Source organism: Staurois parvus, unplaced genomic scaffold (assembly GCF_062004578.1).
Source record: "Staurois parvus isolate SC_StPar_1 unplaced genomic scaffold, SC_StPar_1.0 ptg000013l, whole genome shotgun sequence".
Taxonomy (NCBI): domain Eukaryota; kingdom Metazoa; phylum Chordata; class Amphibia; order Anura; family Ranidae; genus Staurois; species Staurois parvus.
In genome coordinates, this window is record NW_028317809.1 from 14,372,195 (window position 1) to 14,394,955 (window position 22,761).

At 40.7% G+C, this 22,761-nt stretch overlaps 1 protein-coding gene across 2 annotated transcripts in view; it reads right to left on the minus strand.

Moving 5' to 3' along the window:
- Positions 1-4,424: 4,424 nt before the first annotated feature.
- Positions 4,425-22,761, minus strand: part of CCDC158 (coiled-coil domain containing 158) — a 123,025-nt gene continuing 104,688 nt past the window's right edge. For both annotated transcript variants that reach the window (XM_089675984.1, XM_089675972.1), the window contains 2 exons: positions 12,514-12,615; positions 4,425-4,875 (listed from right to left, as the gene is read on the minus strand). In XM_089675984.1, coding sequence (XP_089532110.1) covers positions 4,835-4,875; positions 12,514-12,615 — 143 coding nt within the window. In that variant the 3' untranslated portion in view covers positions 4,425-4,834. The remainder of the gene's footprint in view (positions 4,876-12,513; positions 12,616-22,761) is intronic.

Here is a 22,761-nt window from a genome sequence, read left to right on the forward strand (position 1 = left end):
CCCCCCACTGACACCAACGATGGGGCACTATTCCCCCCACTGACACCAATGATGGAGCACTATTCCTCCCACTGATACCAACGATGGGGCACTATTCCCCCCACTAACACCAACGATGGGGCACTACTCCTTCCACTGATACCAATGATGGGGCACTATTCCTCCCACTGACACCAACGATGGGGCACTATTCATCCCACTGACATCAGTGATGGGACACTATTCCTTCCACTGACACCAATGATGTGGCACTAGTCCTCCCACTGCAAAATTACAGTTATGAAGTAGCAACGAAAATAATTTTATGGTTGGGGGTCACCACAACATGAGGAACTGTATTAAGGGGTCGCGGCATTAGAAAGGTTGAGAACCACTGCTGTAAGGGAACAAGATGCCAGGGATTGAACTTGGAGCCTCACACATGAAAAGCATGCACTTTGTCACTGAGCTACATCCTTTAATTTGTGCCCATCTTGTCACAGGATACTTTTTTCATTTGTAAGGTTGCTTTAATTGACATCATATGCAGTTGTGTTCAAAATAATAACAGTCAGACATCACTAACCTGATCAATCACTGTTTTTGGTAGAAATGATATTTCTACATGGCAAATAATTTACTAGCAGGTGTAGTAGAGTAATAGAAATCCAACAGACCCAACAGTCATGACATGCATGCTGTTGATTCTGTGTAATTGAATCACTAATTGAAAGGGGCATGTTCAAAATAATAGCAGTGTGGAGTTCTATTAGTGAGGTCATTCATTCTTTGAAAAACAGGTGGCAATTATTGCCCTTATTTAAGGAAGGAAGGCAGCAAATGTTGTACATGCTGGTTACAGTGCATTTCTCTCTGAAATTCTGAGGAAAATGGGTCATTCCAGACATTGTTTAGAACAGCGTACCTTGATTAAAAAGTTGATTGGAGAGGGGAAAACATATAAAGAAGTGCAGAAAATGATAGACTGCTCAGCTAAAATTATCACAAATGCTTTAAAATGGCAACCAAAACCTGAAAGACGTGGAAGAAAGCGAAAAACTGTCATTCAAATGGATAGAATAGCCAAAATGGCAAGGACTCAGCCAACAATCAGCTCCAGGAAGATCAAAGAAGGTCTAAAGTTACCTGTGAGTACTGTTACAATTAGAAGACGCCTATGTGAAGCCAAGCTATCTGCAAGAAGCCCCGCAAAGTCCCACTGTTGAAAAAAAGACATGTGCTGAAGAGGTTACAATTTGCCAAAGAGCACATTGACTGGCCTAAAGAGAAATGGTGCAACATTTTGTGGACTGATGAAAGTAAGATTGTTCTTTTTGGGTCTAGTGGCCGGAGACAGTTTGTCAGACGACCCCCAAACACTGAATTCAAGCCACAGTACACTGTGAAGACAGTGAAGCATGGTTGCGCAAGCATCATGATATGGGGATGTTTCTCATACAGTTGCAAGAAAAAGTATGTGAACCCCTTGGGATTACGTGGAGTTTTGCATGAATTGGGCATAAAATGTGCTCTGAACGTCATCTAAGTCACAACAATAGAAGAACACAGTCTGCTGAACATAATACTACACAAACATTAGATGTTGCCATGGTTTAATTGCACATAACATGTAAACATTCACAGTGCATGGAGGAAAAAGTATGTGAGGCCCTAGCTTAATGACTTCTCCCAGAGCTAATTGGAGCCAGGAGTGAGCCAACCTTGACTCCAATCAGTGTGATGATATTGGATGTGTTGCTGACAGCTGTCCTGCCCTTAAAAAACACACACCTGTTTTGGGTTTACTGGTTTCAAGAAGCACTGTCTGATGTGAACCATGCCTCGCAGAAAAGAGCTCTCAGAAGACCTACAATCAAGAATTGTTGACTTGCATGAAGCTGGAAAGGGTTACAAAAGTATCTCCAAAAGCCTTGATGTTCATGTGTCCACGGTAAGACAGACTGTCTACAAATGGAGAAAGTTTAGCACTGTTGCTACTCTCCCTAGGCGTGGTCGTCCTGTAAAATGACTGCAAGAGCACAGCGCAGAATGCTGCATGAGGTAAAGAAGAATCCCAGAGTGTCAGCTAAAGACCTACAGAAATCTCTGGCACATGCTAACATTTTTGTTGACACATCTACAATAAGGAAAACATTAAACAAGAATGGAGTACATGGGAGGACACCACGGAGGAAGCCATTGCTGTCCAAAAAGAATATTGCAGCACGTTTGAAGTTTGCAAAAGAGCACCTGGATGTTCCACAGCACTACTGGCAAAATATACTGTGGACAGATGAAACCAAGATTGAGTTGTTTGGGAAGAACACACAACACTATGTGTGGAGAAAAAAAGGCACAGCACACCAACATCAAAACCTCATCCCCACTGTAAAACATGGCGGAGGGAGCATCATGGTTTGGGGCTGCTTTGCTGCCTCAGGGCCTGGACGGATTGTTGTCATTGATGGGAAAATTAATTCCAGAGTTTATCAAGGCATTTTGCAGGAAAACGTAGGACCATCTGTCCACCAACTGAAGCTCCGCAGAGGATGGGTGATGCCACAGGAAAATGACCCAAAGCATACAAGTAATTCAACAAAACAATGGCTGCAACAGCACAGAATACGCCTTCTGTGGCCCAGTCAGAGTCCTGACCTCAACCCGATTGAAATGCTGTGGCATGATCTTAAGAGAGCGATTCACACCAGACATCCCAAGAATATTGCTACACTGAAACAGTTTTGTGAAGAGGAGTGGTCCAAAATTACTCCAGATCGTTGTGCAGGTCTGATCTGCAACTACAGGAAACGTTTGGTTGAGGTTATTGCTGCCAAAGGAGAGTCAACCAGTTATTAAGTCCAAAGGTTCACATACTTTTTCCTCCCTGCACTGTGAATGTTTACATGTTATGTGCAATTAAACCATGGCAACATCTAATGTTTGTGTAGTATTATGTTCCGCAGACTGTGTTCTTCTATTGTTGTGACTTAGATGACGTTCAGAGCACATTTTATGCCCATTTCATGCAAAACTCCACGTAATCCCAAGGGGTTCACATACTTTTTCTTGCAACTGTACTATGGTGTTGGGCCTATTTATCACATACTAGGGATCATGGATCAGTTTGAATACATCAGAATACTTGAAGAGGTCATGCTGCCTTATGCTGAAGAGGAAATGCCCTTGAAATGGGTGTTCCAACAAGACAACGACCCCAAACACACCAGTAAACGTGCAACATCTTGGTTCCAGACCAAGGCTGGAATACCTGTTCACAGGTGCCAGAAGTTGGTTGACTCCATGCAACACAGATGTACAGCAGTTCTCAGAAACAGTGCTTATACAACTAAATATTCATTAAGTGATTCAAAGGAAAGCAAAATCTTCAAACATTTTTCAGTTTATATAGTGAATGAGTTTGTAATGAAGAATACAAACACTGCTATTTTTTTGAACAGTCTAATATTCACTTTTCTTCAATTGTTTTAGAGGAACAACACAAATTTGATATATTTTTCTTCATGTTTTGATTTGGAATAGAATGTGTAGTGTTCCCAATGCATTTGTGTGTATGGAAATAAAAGCTATTAGAAGGATTTTGAGCTTTATTCACTTTTTTCAACACACTGCTATTATTTTGAACACAACTGTACATATCAAAAGTCATCCTTTAGCTCTGCATATGAATGAAACAAAAGGAATACAATACTTAATATTGTTTTTCTCAATCACCCTTCTGAATAGTGGTCTGAACACAGCTCCGAAGCTCTGCTCCACACAGCAATAGCTGCAGTTAGAGAGTGCTGGGAATTTGCCTGCAAGAGTGGCAGGGGAAGTGGCAGTGGTGGAAATATCCTGGGCGTAGGATGTATGCCCAGTGTACTTGGGTTAAGAGTTTTCCTGTGGATTAATACTGCATTAATGATTATCTACCACCCTCCTCATCCAAACCATGTGTTTTCTTACATCAGCTTTACAATACAAGCTAATTCAATCCACAGTACAGTAGATAATCTTGAGATCTTGCAGCAGCTGGGTCCGGTGTTTTATATCCTTCAGATACTGAACCTGCATGGAGTTGGTATGTTTCCTCCTGAAATCTGATCACAAAATCCTAGGCTATTTGGCTTGTGTTCAAACTGGCCCTGGGGTGCATATGCATGTGTGCTTATGTGACAATTAGGGACAGTATTGTAGAAGCTTGTCTGGAGTATCTGCTGATATGAATGGTTTTATATCTTCCACATAGGCACAATATTATGTGTTCCATGTGTACGCACCACAGCAGGTGAAAAGGGAGCTCATGGAAGCCATACTTGAATGTCTCTACACTGGGCTGTTAGATTACATTTAAATGGATAAATATATTTAAAAAACACAATATTGACAGCTAAAGAAGGAAATAGTTCAGTATTGGACTAACTTCCCTATCACACACAAAGAAATAAGACAAAAATGTATTTAATTATTGGAACTAAAGTTTTTGTAATTTACAGTTTGAACATTTGAATTACATTGTTTTACAAGCTGTATATACAAACATTTTCCATATGACATGTACTAAAAGAAAATCAGATGCAATTATTGGGTGTATTTACTAGTACAGTATAAATATCAAAGGTATGCAGGAACTCATAACAACCAATCAAAATACAGTACACCTGTTTGTACATGTAGATTAGCCAACCATGACAGTCATTATTATCAAGTACAATGTCAGAGACATCTAGGTTATTTTCAATTCTTTCTGTATCCTTAGAAACTGCAAACGGCCATTCGTACCATGATCTGACAAAGTGTTTTAAACTTTAAGTAAAGTGCATTGGTGTAATCGGTGATTTCCAGCAATGTTTCATTAGCACTGGTTTACATGATTTCCAATCATTAGCGACATTTCTAAAAAGAAAAGGAAAAAGCTTAAATCAAACATGAATAGGTCTTCTAAGTTCAACAATGCCCTTTCCATGTCCTGGGATCACATGCACTAAATAAAATCTTTGCTCAAGTACATTAGAGTTTTAATTGGCTTGTTACTTAATGCATCTTAGGGGATTTCAATAATGACCTGCTCTTGGCTTCCATGACAGCTGCAGCTGGGGATTGTAAATCTTCTAGGAATGGACATGACTAACTACATTATTGGCTTTTTCTAGGTAAATCATTTACCAGGCTATTTTTTTTCTTTTCTTTTTAATATGTTTACATATGGAATACAATGTTAGAAAAAAAGGAGGGGGGTGGGAAAAGGTAAAATGAGAAGCCTCCATTCATACCACAAATTTGTATCTATTGTGTCAATTACATACCCTTTGGTAAACTTTCCACAAAATTCTTTAATTGCAAAAGGTCAAAGGCGACTAGCTAAAGCAATGTTCAGCATGCCCATCTGCCCATTTGTATTCATTCTGACACATTATAATAAAGCTTTTAAACAATTTTCAGTGATAATTCTACAGACTTGATCGGCTTCACACTAAATCCAATCAGCATATACACTATATTGCCAAAAGTATTGGGACGCCTATCTTTGCATGCACATGAACTTTAATGGTGTCCTAGCCAGTAGGGTTTAATATTGAGTTGGCCCACCCTCTACAGCTATAGCACCTTCAACTCTTCTGGGAAGGCTGTCCACAAGGTTTAGGAGTGTGTATGGGAATGTTTGACCATTCTTCCAGAAGCGCATTTGTGAGGTCAGGCATTGATGTCAGACGAGATGGCCTGGCTCACAGTCTCCACTCTAATTCAACCCAAAGGTGTGTTATCAGGTTGAGGTCAGGCCATGCTGGTATGCTGACGCTTTAAGAGTTCCCTTCACTGGAACCCTTCAAGCCCAACCCCTAAAAAACAACCCCACACCATAATCTGCCCTCCACCAAACTTTACACTTGGCACAATGCAGTCAGGCAAGTACCGTTCTTCTGGCAACTGCCATACCCAGACACGTCCATCAGATTGCCAGACAGAGAAGCGTGATTCATCACTCCAGAGAACATGTCTCCACTGCTCTAGAGTCCAGTGGCGGCTTGTTTTACACCACTACATCCAATGCTTTGCATTGCACTTGGTGATGTAAGGCCTGGATGCAGCTGCTCAGCCATGGAAACCCATTCCTTGAAGCTCTCTACGCACTGTTGTTGTGCTAATCTGAAGGCCATGTGAAGTTTGGAGATCTTTAGCTATTGACTCTGTAGAGAGTTGTCGAATTCAGCATGCACTGAACCGCTCTGTCATTTTACATGGCCTACCACTTTGTAGCTGAGTTGCTGTTGTTGCCAATTGCTTCCACTTTGTTATACTACCACAGTTGACCGTGGAATATTTAGTAGCAAGGAAATTTCATGGATGGACTTATTGCACAGCCTATCATGGTACCACGCTTGAATTCACTGAGCTCCTGAGAGCGACCCATGAAGTTTGCATGCCTAGGTATTTGATTTATACACTTGTGGCCTTGGAGGTGATTTAAACACCTGAGTCCAATGATTTGGAGGGGTGTTCCAATACTTTTGTCAATATAGTGTATATGTCCACTTTACGTACGTACGTATATTACAATCTATCTTGGTGCCAATTCTCCCTGAGTAGAAGAGGGTGCTACAGTCTTTGCTGTCTTTCTTTAGAAGAGAAGTATGGCCAAAGCTTTTTGGACCATACTTCTCTTTTGGGTTACAGGGTGCACTTACTTTTGCTCTCCTGCAACCCTAAATCAGCTGAGCTAAAGATCACTCTCAGCTGATGTCACAGAGCCACCCCAGGCTATGGAAGATCCTGATCACATTGTCTGGATCTGATGGACAACTGGCTCCAGCTCTCAGCTCTCAGCACGCAGCTGAGAGCTGAAGCCAGCTGCTCCTGCCCTCTCTCCAGCCCACACTCCAGTGAGTGCAGGAGGGGCAGAGCAGAGAGTGGTGACTGGCAGTCACCGCTCTCTGCTCTGAGCAGACAGAGCACTGAGCGATCAGCGGTCATGTGTTCACTTAATTTTATTTCTTAGGTGGGGGACAGCTGTGGCATTGAATTGAGTACATACATACAGTATGTTTGTTTTTTTTACTAACCCCATACATATCCTTTAAATGAGGTCTACCTCAGGAAGATCTGTCTTGATACCTCTTCTGGGGTGTTGACAGTTTTGCAGTGGCGCTGAATGCCTTGCTCTGCAGGTCTGAAACTGTCATGCCCTTATAATAAGGCCCTTACCTTGGCCTTATTATACATATTATTATGAATTTAACATCCCTCCCCTCTTTAGGGAAGATGAGAATGCAAATATTGTGTGATCCATTTCTACAGGAAGCAAGTAGGAGTTCTGTCCAATGCGACACAGACAAATAACAAAAACCTAAGAGAGGTTCTAACAATTCCCCACACTGGAAGAGTAAAATATTTTTATGGTTGTCTTTGTCCCCATTTATGAGATTTCCTCTCACTTTTGTTCTGTGTGACAACCATGACCTGGGGAAGATGTAAGAAGAAATTTGCCCAATGAAAATTAGAATACAACACTTTACAGTAAAAAGTTGTGTGCAGGGCACTGAGAATGTGTCCTGGATGGCAGGTAAACAGTATGTTCCCAATGAGTCATGGTCCTTTAAGGGGAACCAGTTGCATGCAGTTTGAGTACTCAGGGCTTAAGGCACCTGCAAGGGAGTCTTAAAAAGAAGCAAGAAGGAATCAGAACCTGTTGGTGAGGTATAGTGGAATGGTTCTCAGCCATGGGCAAGTGTGAGCTGCCTGGCAACAGAGACAGTGTTTTCAGAGCTCCTGCGGGTTCTCTTGCACCCCAAAACAGGCGGGAGCCCTAAACCCCATTGTGGGATCAAGGTACTGGCACTGAGCCATTTTACATGGTCTTCACTTTATCAGGACTATGGACATTTGCATTTATTTTGCAGAAGAAAGCTACTTATGTTTGCCCTTTTGAAGTTATCATAAAGACTATGGGCCCTCTATATCACAGTAGGCAGTTGCTGTAACTAGAGATGGGAATGCCTGGAAAAAAACAGAAAAATTGGGGAAAAATTGTGTTTTTCCATTTTTTTCAAAGCTTTTTTAGTTGTATTTTTTCTGGAAAAATTGAAAAACAAGAAATGTGGAATATGTTCTTTTCCAATGATAAATAATATATCTATGACATGATATTCACACTATATAACATGAAGATGTTAATGAAAGATATTTGAGACTTTATGAATAAAGTTCTAAATTATCGCAAGTTCTCTCAGCAGAAGACAAGCAAATCCTGGAATACAATTCAGTTAACACTGTACTTCTCAATGCAGTTTTCAAATAAGAGAAATGCGCATTTCTGCTACTAGGGGGCACTGCAGAGGAAAGGCTCCAATTTAGTTTCCTCGTGGGCTCCATCTTGTACCTCCTACAGTTGGGTAATTGCTGGGATACAGTACGATTTCTGACCTCCTCTTAGGCCTTAACTGACAGGTAAGAGGGTACATTTGCCTGACAAAACAGATTATCTTTAAAACCTTTAAGCTCTGGTTCACACTGATCAATGCGATCTGCATTGCCAATTTCATTGCGGTTTTCAATTTCATTTAAGAGAAGTCTATGCAAGTCGCAATGAAATTGGCAAAAATCAGTGCAGGAACCTTTCATAATCGCTGTGACATGTGTGGCGGCAATATAAATGGTTCAATTGTTGGCAATAGATTGCAACTTATCACACGATTTGGAACTGTAAAATCACATGACAAGTCACACCAGTGGGCTAAATTATTCCTTTTAATGTTCTCCCCCATCACAGCATGTCTACCTATGTCTGGTAGATTGGATTTTCTTTTCCCCCTCTCAGTAAAATGGTGGGGACACCCGGCAGGAGGGAGGGGCTAGGAGAGCCTGCGGGGGATCCTAGAAGAGGAGGATCCAAGCTGTTCTGTGCAAAACCACTGCACACAGCAGGTAAATATTTATTTATTTCAGGTACTTATATAGTGCTGTCAATTTCCACAGCGCTTTACATATATATTGTACATTCACATCAGTCCCTAACCCTCAAGGGGCGCACAATCTAAAGTCCCTAACTCACATTTATATACAAGGGCCAATTTAGACAGGATCCAATTAACCTACCAGCATGTCTTTGGAGTATGGGAGGAAACCAGAGTACCTGGAGGAAACCCACGCAGGCACAGGGAGAACATGCAAACTCCAGGCAGGCGGTGCCATGGCTGGGATTCAAACCAACGACCCTAGTACTGCCAGGCAGAAGTGCTAACCATTTAGCCACTGTGCTGCCCACAAATATAGGCATAGTTGTTATTTTCCAAATGTAACCTTTAGAATCGCTTTAACTTTCACTGCTTTCAACAAAACAGACTGCTGAGGTAGAGGAAAAAAAAAGTGTCTGTGGATGTCTGAAAAACGAGTGCAGATTTTGGACAGGTACATGTGTTGGACAGAGAACAGGAATTATTAAATAAATAATTAAGCTGTTTGAAAAGACCTGTGTAGCACTGTGAATTGGTATACAGTGCCTCGAAAAAGTATTCATACCCCTTGACATTTTCCACATTTTATCATGTTACAACCAAAAACGTAAATGTATTTTATTGTGATTTTATGTGATAGACCAACACAAAGTGGCACATAATTGTGAAGTGGAAGGAAAATGATAAATGGTTTCAACATTTTATACAAATAAATGTGAAGTGTGGCGTGCATTTGTAGTCAGCCCCCCTGAATCAATACTTTGTAGAACCACCTTTCACTGCAATTACAGCTGCAAGTCTTTTTGGGGATGTCCCTATCAGCTTTGCACATCTAGAGTGACATTTTTGCCCATTCTTCTCTGCAAAATAGCTCGAGCTCTGTCATCCTAGATGGCAGGCGTCTGTGAACAGCAATTTTCAAGTCTTGCCACAGATTCTCAACTGGATTTATGTCTGAACTTTGACTGGGCCATTCTAACACATGAATATGCTTTGATCTAAACCATTCCATTGTAGCTCTGGCTGTATGTTTAGGGTCGTTGTCCTGCTGGAAGGTGAACCTCCGCCCCAGTCTCAAGTTTTTGCAGACTAACAGGTTTTCTTCTAAGATTGCCCTGTATTTGGCTCCATGCATCTTCCCATCAACTCTGACCAGCTTCCCTGTCCCTGCTGAAGAAAAGCATCCACACAACATGATGCTGCCACCATCATGTTTCACGGTGGGGATGGTGTGTTCAGGGTGATGTGCAGTGTTAGTTTTCCGCCACACATAGCGTTTTGCTTTTAGGCCAAAAAGCTCCATTTTGGTCTTATCTGAACAGAGCGCCTTCTTCCACATCTTTGCTGTGTCCCCAACATGGCTTCTTGCAAACTGGAAATGGGACTTCTTAAGGGTTTCTTTCAACAATGGCTTTCTTCTTGCCACTCTTCCATAAAGGCGAGATTTGTGGAGTGCACGACTAACAGTTGTCTTGTGGATAGATTCTAACACCTGAACTGTGGATCTCTGCAGCTCCTCCAGAGTTACCATGGGCCTCTTGACTGCTTCTCTGATTAATGCTGTCCTTGCCTGGCCTATCAGTTTAGGTGGACAGCCATGTCCATGTAGGTTTGTAGTTGTGCCATACTCTTTCCATTTTTGGATGATGGATTGAACAGTGCTCCATGAGATGTTCAAAGCTTGGAGTATTTTTTTATAACCTAACCCTGCTTTAAACTTCACAACTTTATCCCTGACCTGTGTGTTGCTTGGCCTTAATGATGCTGTTTGTTCACTAATATTCTCTAACAAACCTCTAAGGGCTTCACAGAACAGCTGTATTTACACTGAGATTAAATTACACGCAGGTGGACTCTATTTACTAATTAGGTGACTTCTGAAGGCAACGGGTTCCACTAGATTTTAGTTAGGGGTATCGGAGTAAAGGGTGCTAAATACAAATGCATGCCACACTTTTCAGATATTTATTTGTAAAAAATTTGGAAAACCATTTATCGTTTTCCTTCCACTTCACAAATATGGGCCACTTTGTGCTGGTCTATCACATAAAATCCCAATAAAATATTAACATTTACATTGTTGGTTGTAACATAGATTTTCAAGGGGTATGAATACTTTTTCAAGGCACTGTATTTCTATAATATCATACAAATATCAAAATTTTTGCCTATACGTGTTATTGCTTGAATTTAATCTGGGTATTAATTATGATGTTCTTGTAAAATGCAATTAAATAAATACCAAAAAATCGTTTTTAGCAGTTATAATGTGAAAATATATATTGCTTCACACATATAGTATGCATGAAGTTATGTTCATTTAGAATAACAACCTAACGCACAATACATACACCTCATGCTAGTATTTTCTTTACCATTAGTATCCATTTTCCAAGGCTCCGTTCACACCATGCAGTTTGCTTTTTGTCCATTTTTCAGTGCTTTTCCCATTTTGTTTTGGGCTTTTCTACACGGGTTTTTGATGCGTTTTTACTGCATGTTGTGTTTTGTTCTGCTTTTTTTTTAAAGTGGAATTTGTTTTTTTGCTGGGCAGAATAAAAATGCAGAGCGCAGCAAAAATGCATTACCATGCATTTCAGTAGATTCTACATTGAACTCTATTGTAGCAAAACCGCTGATTTTTGCTTTTAAAAAAGTCTCTGACCCTTTCCAAAAACGCAGCAGCTCAAAAAAGCATAGATGTGAACATTTTCCATAGGAAACTATGTTAAATGGACTGTAGTGCGTTTCTCCTGAAAGCACGAAAAATGCATTGGTGTGAACGGAGCCTAATGCCCCGTACACACGATAAGAAAATCGTACGAAAAATTTTGCAGAAAAACTGATCAAACGATTTTCTCTTCGTTGATGAGCAGGATGTTTTAACCGATAAAGAAATTGTGAACGAATAAATACGGTTGAACAACAGTGAAAATTTTTGTTGTTTCAAATACGAACAACCGATTTTCTATGCGGTGGTATGACAGTCGTACGAAAAAAATCTATCAAGCGCTATCATGTATGAGCGGAAACAGAAGATGACCCGGATGTTTATGTCCAAGGAATCTTCGTAAATGCAAACGAAAGATCCAAATGTTAAAAGTAGATTGGCCTAATGAGATAATGAAACCAGAATTCTGCATATTATATTTTATGTATCACTATTTATGTATATAGGTAATGTAATTTACTATATTATACTCATTGCTGTTAATTGTTGTGTAGATCGCTCATTCTGGCCGGAAGGGCGTGGCTACAAGGTCAAATGCACACTGCATCACTTCCACTGGTACGGAAGACATCAACACTACGTATTGCCCAATTTTTTTTAGATTGGTTAATGTGGGCCACGATATTGACCAACGAACGAACGCCTCTCGGTTGTCAGATGACCGATCAGTTGATTTTCTAATCGTGTATTCCCACCTTTAGACTGTGACTATTTATCCAAGCTGTGTGAACCCTGCCTATGGAAACAGCACTCAACTGTGACAGTTGTGTTCTACCGTCTGCTTGAGTTTATCCAAAGATTCTTATACCTGAAGATGTATGCACATACCAGAATGCTAGTATTTCTGCTTACCTTTATTTTTCACCTGCAGATCCTCAGCGATGGTTTGTAAGCATTCCAGTCTGTGCTGGAGTATCTGGCAGGTACTATCTGTAAGTCCGTTATGCTGTTCACCTATAGAATATGTTGCAGAAATTAAACATGAAACAATATTAATAAAAGTACATATCTTATTTTGTAAAATTAAATATGATAAAGGCATATGATTAGAAAAAGATTAGTGAATGATGATAATCTCCAAGCAGCTGTAATGCCTACAATCACCTGTAAATTGAGGCCATTGTCTTGTTAATGCTATTATAATATTACCTTTCTCTGTAATGCACAATTGTAATCACTCATCAGATTCTCATATATTTAAACTGGTCATAAACCCTTACATATACCCAATGAAGTGACTGGCCTCAGGGGATACACAGAGAATAAACAAATCCTCCCTCATTAGTTGTACCTGTTTATCTGCAGTTCTCTGTCCTCTACATCCATTTAAAGTGCAGAATTTACACAGGATTTCTCAGCTTTGAAAAGCAGGGGGGCGGGGAGATGAAGTTACACTCACCGAGGAGAGCTCTGAGAGCTGATTGGAGGGAAGGGAAACACCCCCCTTCACACAGGAACAGAGCTGAGATGGTCAATCACAGGTTGAGCCCTCCCCTGTCACCATTTTACTCTTGGTGTCAGGAAAACCTGTCAGAATGACTCGTGCAGATAACAGGAATGAAGCAGCAGACAAAAATGACACCTCGTGCTCTGGCTAGAGACTAGTACACACTACAGAGGGATATGCTTTGCTCATATTCCATGTCTGAGGTTTACAACCACTAATGTACTAAGCTATGTAAATAATTAGAAGCAAAACAGCTAATACACAGTATGGGATGCTGTAAAAAGCAGGATACAGGTATAAAGTGAACTCTAAAATATTTAACTCTCCTATAATGCATACTTGTTCCAGGTCAGTGATTCACTAAGCAATAAAGGATGACATCATGGGCTCATGCAATTGTAAAACCAGTCACCAACAGCAACCTTCATATTTCGATCCTCACCCATAGCAGTCACCAAGACTTGTACACTATATCAATCTACATGTTAATACTGAACGTCTAGTGGTAGTAAAGTCTAAAGCTGGCCATAGATGGATTGAATCTCGGCCGGTTCAGCAAGAACCAGCCAAGATTCAATGCAGTTCATTCTGCAAGCCTGTGGTCTGTTTTACACCAACAGCTGGCTAAATTCCAGTGTAGGCTGACGTCACTTAGCCAGTCCAGGCTGGAGAAAGATCTCGACCTTATGGTTGGGATCCACCTAGGAGCTTGGGCCAGCACCTGACTCAGCCTCTCAGAGAGCCGCTCAGAGCACTCCCCCCCCCCCTCCACAGAAAGCACTTCAGTGAGTTCTGGGGGAAAGGGTAGAGCAGAGAGCCAAAGACCTACAGTCCTGGCTCTCTGTTCAGAGCAGCAAGGAGAACAGAGCGATGAGTGGTGTTTGATCGCTCAGTTTTTACCCTTAGAACGGGCGGGGGACAGATGCGATGTTGCATCCACTTAGGTAAGTATCATTTAAAAAAAAAATGGCCATACTTCTCTATGAATTTGATCCATGACTGACAATACAACCAGCCTGTCAGATTTTTTCATGTGATCACTGCTGGCAGCTATAGCAGAACACAATAGCACCCCATCAAAAACAAGCAAAAATTGCCAGCTCCTTTCCCACCTACCAAACGGACCCTGTCTAACAGTTCACATTAAACACAAGGGGTTTAGTTGCACACATTAGCCAGCATATGTGTAAGCAATGTCAAGGCACCCCACTGTATTGTGGTCCTAACTCTATAATTTTGAGAGTTCTCTAGGTTGGAGCACATACAGCAGTGGATAGATTAAAGGCAGATTTGCCTGGAGGTAGCCCACTCCTCCTTAAAGGTACAGGGAAGCAGAGGACACCCAGCAAGGGCACAATGGCAACTGAAGGTATCCAGTGCAACTCTGCAGTACACTGGAAGAAGTCTGCTTAAAACACACCTCTAGCTCACTGATTGGGCAATTAAGTGGCAGCAGCACATTAAAGTTAACATTTGCTCACTCTGAACTTTCCACCTGTCAGCATGTTCCTGGGCAAGCCCCTGGGCTTGTTCCTTCCTATTCAAGTCTGTAGGCTGCAGCAAGTGGGGATAACCATTTCTTGACTGTAATCTGCAGATTCACATTTCTCAGCACGATGCCATAAGCCAAAGTAATATTAAAGTGTACAGTGCCTTGAAAAAGTATTCATACCCCTTGAAAGTTTCCATATTTGTGTATTTGTATTCAGCCCCCGAGTCAATACTTTGTGGAACCTGCAATTCCAGCTGCAAGTCTTTTTTGTCTCTACCAGCTTTGCACATCTAAAGAGTGACATTTTTGCCCATTCTTCTTTGCAAAATAGCTCAAGCTCTGTCAGATTGGATGGAGAGCGTCTGTGAACAGCAATTTTCAAGGCTTGCCACAGATTCTCAATTGGATTTAGGTCTGGACTTTGACTGGGTCATTCTAACACATGAATATGCTTTGATCTAAACCATTCCATCATAGCTCTGGCTGTATGTTTAGGGTCGCTGTCCTGCTGGAAGGTGAACCTCCGCCCCAGCCTCAAGTCTTTTGCAGATTCTAACAGGTTTTCTTCTAAGATTGCCCTGTATTTGGCTCCATCCATCTTCCCATCAACTCTGACCAGCTTCCCTGTCCCTGCTGAAGGAAAGCCTCCCCACAACATGATGCTGCCACCACCACCATGTTTCACGGTGGGGATGGTGTGTTCAGGGTGATGTGCAGTGTTAGTTTTCCGCCACACATAGGGTTTTGCTTTTAGGCCAAAAAGTTCAATTTTGGTCTCATCTGAGCAGAGCACCTTCCACATGTTTGCTGTGTCTCCCACATGGCTTCTTGCAAACTGCAAACGGGACTTCTTATAGCTTTCTTTCAACAATGGCTTTTTTCTTGCCATTCCTCCATAAAGGCCAGATTTGTGGAGTGCACGACTAACAGTTGTCCTGTGGACAGATTCTCCCACCTGAGCTGTGGATCTCTGCAGCTCCTCCAGAGTTACCATGGGACTCTTGGCTGCTTCTCTGATTAATGCTGTCCTTGCCTGGCCTGTCAGTTTAGGTGGACGGCCATGTCTTGGTAGGTTTACACTTGTGACCATACTCTTTCCATTTTCGGATGATGGATTGAACAGTGCTCCGTGAGATGTTCAAAGCTTGGGATATTTTTTTATAACCTAACGCTGCTTTAAACTTCTCCACAACTTTATCCATGACCTGTCTGGTGTGTTCCTTGGCCTTCATGGTGCTGTTTGTTTACTAATGTTCTCCAACAAACCTCTGAGGGTTTCACAGAACAGCTATATTTATACAGAGATTAAATTACACACGTGGACCCTATTTACTAATTAGGTAACTTCTGAAGGCAATTGGTTCCACTAGATTTTAGTTAGGGGTATCGGAACAATGGGTGCTGAATACAAATGTACACCACACTTTTCAGATATCTATTTGTAAAACATTTTGGAAACGATTTATCATTTTCCTTCAATTTCACAATTATGTGCCACTTTGTGTTGGTTTATCACATGAAATCTCAATAAAATACATTAACGTTTATGGTTGTAACATGACAAAATGTGGAAAATATCAAGGGGTATAAATACTTTTTCAAGGCATTGTGTGTGTGCATGTATATATATATATATATATATATATAATTTTTTTTCTCTATACGTGGCATCATGCAGCATGTTTTAAACTATTGTACTGTTTATTTTGCTTCCTTTGTATGTACTTGATGACCATTGATAGTGAATTGGATCTCTGTATCCTGCACCTGCAGCTATATCATACGGGCACCTTTGCTTATACTACTTGTTACATCATAGGTCAAAGCTGGCATTATGCTTGGCAGTATTAAAGGGGATTATAATATAAATATGGATAAAGCAGTACAATAATACCACTTTTCCGCAGAGAAGTTACCTGGCTGGTGGTAAGTGTGGGTGGTGTTATAAAAGGAATCGTTATAAAAAGAGCACATTATAATTCTAAAATGTAGCCATGGATACACGTGAGTGAAACAGGTTCTTTTTTCAGTTGTAAAATAGAAGTCATTTTTGAAATATAAGATTGTTTAGAGCAGACTTTACTCGTGTTGTTTTCTAAATGCTTTCATGTGTAGCTGAAAAGAACATAAATTGAACACTGACAAAATAAAAATAAAATAGGAACCACCTGCGCTACCCAGAATATGCCAATGTCCTAAGATTGGGAAGCTGCTGTCACCTAGCTATGCACCTGGATAGAGTAACTGGTACAAGAAAAATGGTGCTGTGCTCCCACACAATGCCTATATATAATGCATAATCAGAAATGGATCAATGTTAATCCCCTTATCTAATCCTCTATATGAGGTGTATATAATCAATTATTTACAATATCGTGCAATCATACAAAACAAATCTACACCATATACAATAAATCATAAATATATAATACTAAAATTTAAATAAATAGTGCAAAGAAAGGGAAAAAATGGTACAAGAAAACACACTTGTGTCCCTAAACAGGGTTAAAATGACATAAATCTCTGAATCACACGTGATAAATGGCCACCATAGGGCCTGCATGGGATCTTCTCCATGTCAAAGCACACAGATATGAGGAGGCTGAGTTTATCACCCTATATGAAAATTACCTGGATACCAGGATTGATGATACCGTTAGGTCCTGAAGGGGGAAACCACCACTATTGTGATACCGGATCCATACCTGGACGATTGGGTGTTTAGCTGTGCCTAATATTATGAAGGCTTTTTGACCCCTTGGGGTTGCTATATGAGGGTGACGGGGCAATCTAGCCGGTGACGGATCCCATTTTTTACACCTGCATCATTTATGGCCATTGCTGGAATTTTCAGTATATCCAGCAATGACCAGTATATATTGAGGATCACACACATGGACTTTTGCTTTTGTTCTTTGTTTAATAATATTGGTGGCACACATTTTTTGGCCATTTTCTGCTTATTAGTATTCTATATATTTTTTTATATTTATTTGTTCTTTATTTAACACAGAGTGTCACTTTATCATCATTTGTGTTATCACAATTCTGCTGGCTATTTTTGTAGCATTTAGTCCCAAATTTAGGGACTTGAGCACGATATATATCTACACACTTTTGTATGTGGTCACCTATCACGTGATGGTTACACATATATGTGGAAGGATCTTTGGTAGTCCTATGTTACTGGCTTCAGTCAGGTTTTTCATCCTGACCGTCTCATTGTCAACCTATTAAGGCACTATTTGTGCCATTTGTCAGTCATTGTTTCATTGCACAGTTTTTGGGAATCATTTATGCCAAGCGTTTAGCACGTGTGATTCAGAGATTTATGTCACTTTAACCGTTTAGGGACACGAGTGTGTTTTCTTGTACCATTTTTTTCCCTTTCTTTGCACTATTTATTTAATTTTTAGCATTATATATTTATGATTTATTGGATATGGTGTAGATTTGTTTTTGTATGATTGCACGATATTGTGAATAATTGATTATATACACCTCATATAGTGGATTAGATAAGGGGATTAACATTGATCTATTTCTGATTATTCTCCCTCTTAGATTGTAAGCTCCAAGGAGCAGGGCCCTCCTATCCCTCTTGTATTGAACTGAAGCGCTGAGCAAACTGTTGGCGCTATATAAATCCTGTATAATAATAATAATGAATATGCATTATATATAGGCATTGTGTGGGAGCGCAGCACCATTTTTCTTGTTGTAAACTGAACATTGAATATTTTTCTATAAACATTTCTTTGTATTTGGAATACCTCAATCATTTGAGCATGTGGGCACCATTAACATTGATTTCTCTTTATAGCCAAATATCTGTTTTATTATTGGAACAGAAACACAAGACTGGCCTCTCTTGTACATGGACAACGCAGGTGCTGTTCATCATATTCCGTCTCCATTGAAAACATGAAATAATCTCAACTGTGCTCCACCTAACTCCTCTTGCAGTATTTTTTAAACAATCAATGAATTGATTGCATTCAGTAATGTCCCCACCCAAACTTCCTTGATGAGTTTCACCACTCTTGGCTTGCTCACAAGGATATAGGAAGCCACTTGTGAGCAAGCCAGGAGTAGTGAAATGCATCAAGGAAGGTTAGCTTTTCAGTGGAGACATTACTGTATGCAATTAATTTATTTATTTCAGGTACTTATATAGCACTGTCAATTTATGCAGCGCTTTACATATATATTGCACATTCACATCAGTCCCTAACCCTTAAGAGGTGTACAATCTAAGGTCCCTAACTCACATTCATACATACACAAACTACAATTTAGACAGGATCCAATTTACCTACAGCATGCTTTTGAAGTGTGGAAGGAAACTAGAGTACCCAGATGAAACCCACACAGGAACAGGGAGAACATGCAAACTCCAGGCAGGTGGTGCTGTGGTTGGGATTTGAACCAAGGACCCTAGTACTACCAGGCAGAAGTGCTAACCATTTAGCCACTGTGCTTCATTGATTTATTAAAAATACTGCAAGAGGAGCTAAGTGGAGTGTGATTCTGAGATTCTTTCTGTTTTAAAGGATAAGTTCACCTTTTAACAAAAAATAATAAATGCACATTTGTTTGTAGGGACATTTTAAATGCAGGAGCCTGTAAAGCATTACACCAGAGATCAGCAGATCGCTGGTGTCGTGCAGGTCTCCTGCACACTGTCAGTGTACTGCTTGCTAGTACATCCCATACATTCCCTGTGGTGGGGTTCAGGAGGAACTCATGGCTGAGGACATTCACATTTCTCTTCACCTGTAGAGCTAGTGGAGTGCAGCGTCTCTCTTTCTGGATCAAGGATAAGACAGCCTGCACCCTTACAGTATTTATCAGACTTCTTCTGATGACAACCATTGTTGATGACAAAAAATGTTGGGTGGGGCTCCACTACTGACATCAGTTTTGTTATTGGAACGCATGCGGACACCCAGTGGGATGTGAAAGCTGCACTTTCTAGCTGATATTACACTTTCTGCTTGTGCCAAGGTCGCACATAGTCAAGTAAGTATAATGAGAAATGCTTTTATTCAGTTTTAAACTTGTCCTAAAGGCAAGACTATGTCCCTGTTGTATTTGGAAAACTTTTCTTACATATTGAACTTTAAGAAGCACAGTTTGCTGTGGACATTTGCACTTTGCACTATATGTTGGTATAATTTATGCAGTTGCTATGGTATTTTACTTCATAGTGGTTTATCCTTAGAATCAATGTTTTGTATATTGCACAACAAAATGGGGGAGTTTAATAGAACTGGTGCACATGGAATGTAGTGCAGCGGGGCATAGTAAGCAATTACCTTCTAACTTCAGCTTGTTAAAAAAAAACTTAGAAGCTGATTGGTTAGTATGTAGAGTTGCACCAAATTCTGTGTGCACCAGTTTTAGTAAATCTCCCCCAATATCTTCATATAGCAGGGCTTAAGATTTCCACTCACCTGCTCGCATTTGGCGAGTGGAAATAACATGGGGGTGAGTGTTATTGTTGGCTACTCCTTGCCCATTACTGACCGCTCCTGCACCTTCTATCACTCCCTTTTCTTTGACCTATCAACTGTACTGTATGAGGTTCTCCCGCCTCCCCTAGTACTTGTGTCCTGTGGCTCGTCTAGCTGTCCGATGGCCACTGCGGCGTCAGATGTTGCTATGGTGATGTTGGGCGCATGCGCACCCCCTCACACAACCTCCTCTCTGCTCCTGGGATCGGAAGATAGACTTACCGGGATCCCAGAGAATGGGGACGGACTGGAGGTGCAGGCAGCCAGGGACCGCTCCATCTCACTTCACATAGATTTGCTGGATGGAGTAGAGCACCTCCTGTCTTCACCAAGAGCAAGACCAGACCCTGCCCGCTGCTGGCTATCATGCACATCCTGCTGGCATGGAAGGTATCGTACTGAGCATCACACACACCTTATCACACACAGCAGATGGGTACTGGGACAAGGAGGCACAGGAGGAACTGCAGACAGGGACAGGCTAGGGATCTCTCACCCCCCCTCTCTATAACTCCCCTCCCTCTCTCTCACCCCCCCTCTCTCTTTCTCATCCCCTCTCTCTGACTCCCTTCCCTCTTTCTCACACCCCCTCTCTCTGACCTCCCTCCCTCTCTCTATACCCCCTCTCTCTCTTTCTCTCTTAAAGCTTATGAAATTACATTTTTCTTTAGAATAAAGTTTATTCTAAAGAAAAATGTAATTTCATAAGCTTTAAGGGGGCGTGGTTGGGGGCAGGGCTGGGGGATGGGTCCGGGGTGGGGTTGGAGGCGGACCTGGGCAAGGTTGGGTAGGGCAACTGGTGGTAGAGTAAGGTTTGTGCCTGGTTAGTAGGTCTAGACTCGAAATATTAAGCCCTGATCATATAGCACTATTGCACTTTATTTAGAGTCTTTATTAAGAGTCTTTTTATATAGTTTATGAACCATGCACTATTAAATGTGCACTCTAGATATTTAATTTATATTTTCCACTTATTTTTCCTGGCACTTTATATATTTGGTGGAGCACATTCTGTTACTCTTACAATAAAGACCCATCAGTGGTTCTACCAAATTCCCATTTTATTCAAAATGAAAAAATATGGCTTTACTTACGCTTTAATCCTAATAGTTCCCTATTACAGAATTATCATTACATGCTGTGTTAGCTGTCACACCATACTGTCTGTTCAATACTGTAATTGTCAGATACATTTACTGCATTAAAAAAAATAAAATAAAAAGATATTATTGTCTATTTGCCAGTCTATAATAAAATGTAGAGCAGAGTGTTTATTAAAACACAATTTCAAATAAAAGGTGTATAAAAATGTAAAAAGTAGACTGGAAATTAGTTATAGAACTAGCGTGAAATGAACGCATACTGATGTGGTTAATTTTCATTATTATCATGCCACTTGACTCGGCACTATGGCATCTGAAAGATGCCAAGAGTGTACACTGCACTGTACATAGGCAACAGGCAGTATACACTAAAAGAAAAGATTGCTAGCAACAGGTAAAATAATTTTCCTGACAGAAAAGACATGTAAAGTCTTTTCTAGCAAAAAAAATTCTACCTTTTATCAAGTTAAACTCCTCTTTAACCATTAGCCACCCGGCCTATAGCCGTTTGGCGGCCACAAAAATGCTGTAGCTTTCCGGGGTATACGCCATGCGCAGTTTGTGCGGTTGCAGAGCCGCGTAGCGGCGCGATCTGTCACCGGCCGTGTACCTCGGACAATTTTGAAAAATAAAACTTTTTTTCAAAATTTTTGGTCTTTTTTTGTTAATTTAGCAAACAATAAAAACCCCAGTGGTGATTAAATACCATCAAAAGAAAGCTCTAGTTGTGTGAAGAAAATGATAAAATTTTAGTTTGGGTACAATGTTGTATGACCGCGCAATTGTCATTCAAAGTGTGAGAGCGCTGAAACGTGAAAACTGGCCTGGGCAGGAAGGTGTAAAATTGCCCGGTATTGAAATGGTTAATAGTAAATAAATGACAGTTAAAATGTACCTCTAGTCAAACCGGTTTTATTTTAGATTTTTTTAAGGGAGTGGGAATCCAAATTTTACAGCTGACACCAAAACAGGAGGAAAGGGAAAATAATCCAGTGGGGACGCCTGTTTCGGTGGCACCTAAGACAGTATTCTCTCTGACTTCCTGTTGTGTCTCTGGGACAGGTAATAAAGGGTAATCTTCCCTATGGGAGATAACGGTAAAATCTCTATTATGTAAACAAAACCCTCTCATGTGTTGTTTTTGTTTAGTATCATCTGAGGGGCCATCAGTGGAGCATTTTATGGTCTCTCCTTGCACGGCCCGTTATTCTATCCGGTCTGGACCATTGGGCATTGTACCTACCCAAATGCTCCACCTTTTTTTACCTCTGACCTCAGTCGTATATGTTGGCATCCATCAGCCTACTGTAGGTTAGGCACCCTTTGAGGGCTATTGTTGTAAGTTGTAAGTGAATGTTTCTTCTGTTTTTCTTGCTTGTATATGTTATTTGTTTTTGGATATATAATATTGGTTTGTATATTTGTATATTATTGTGATGTTTTTCTCTTTTTCAGCCACAGCCACTTGCATTTCCTGAAGCCCTGAAGAAGCTTTATGCGAAACGCATTGGGTCAACAATCCACATCAATTTGATCTTCTCC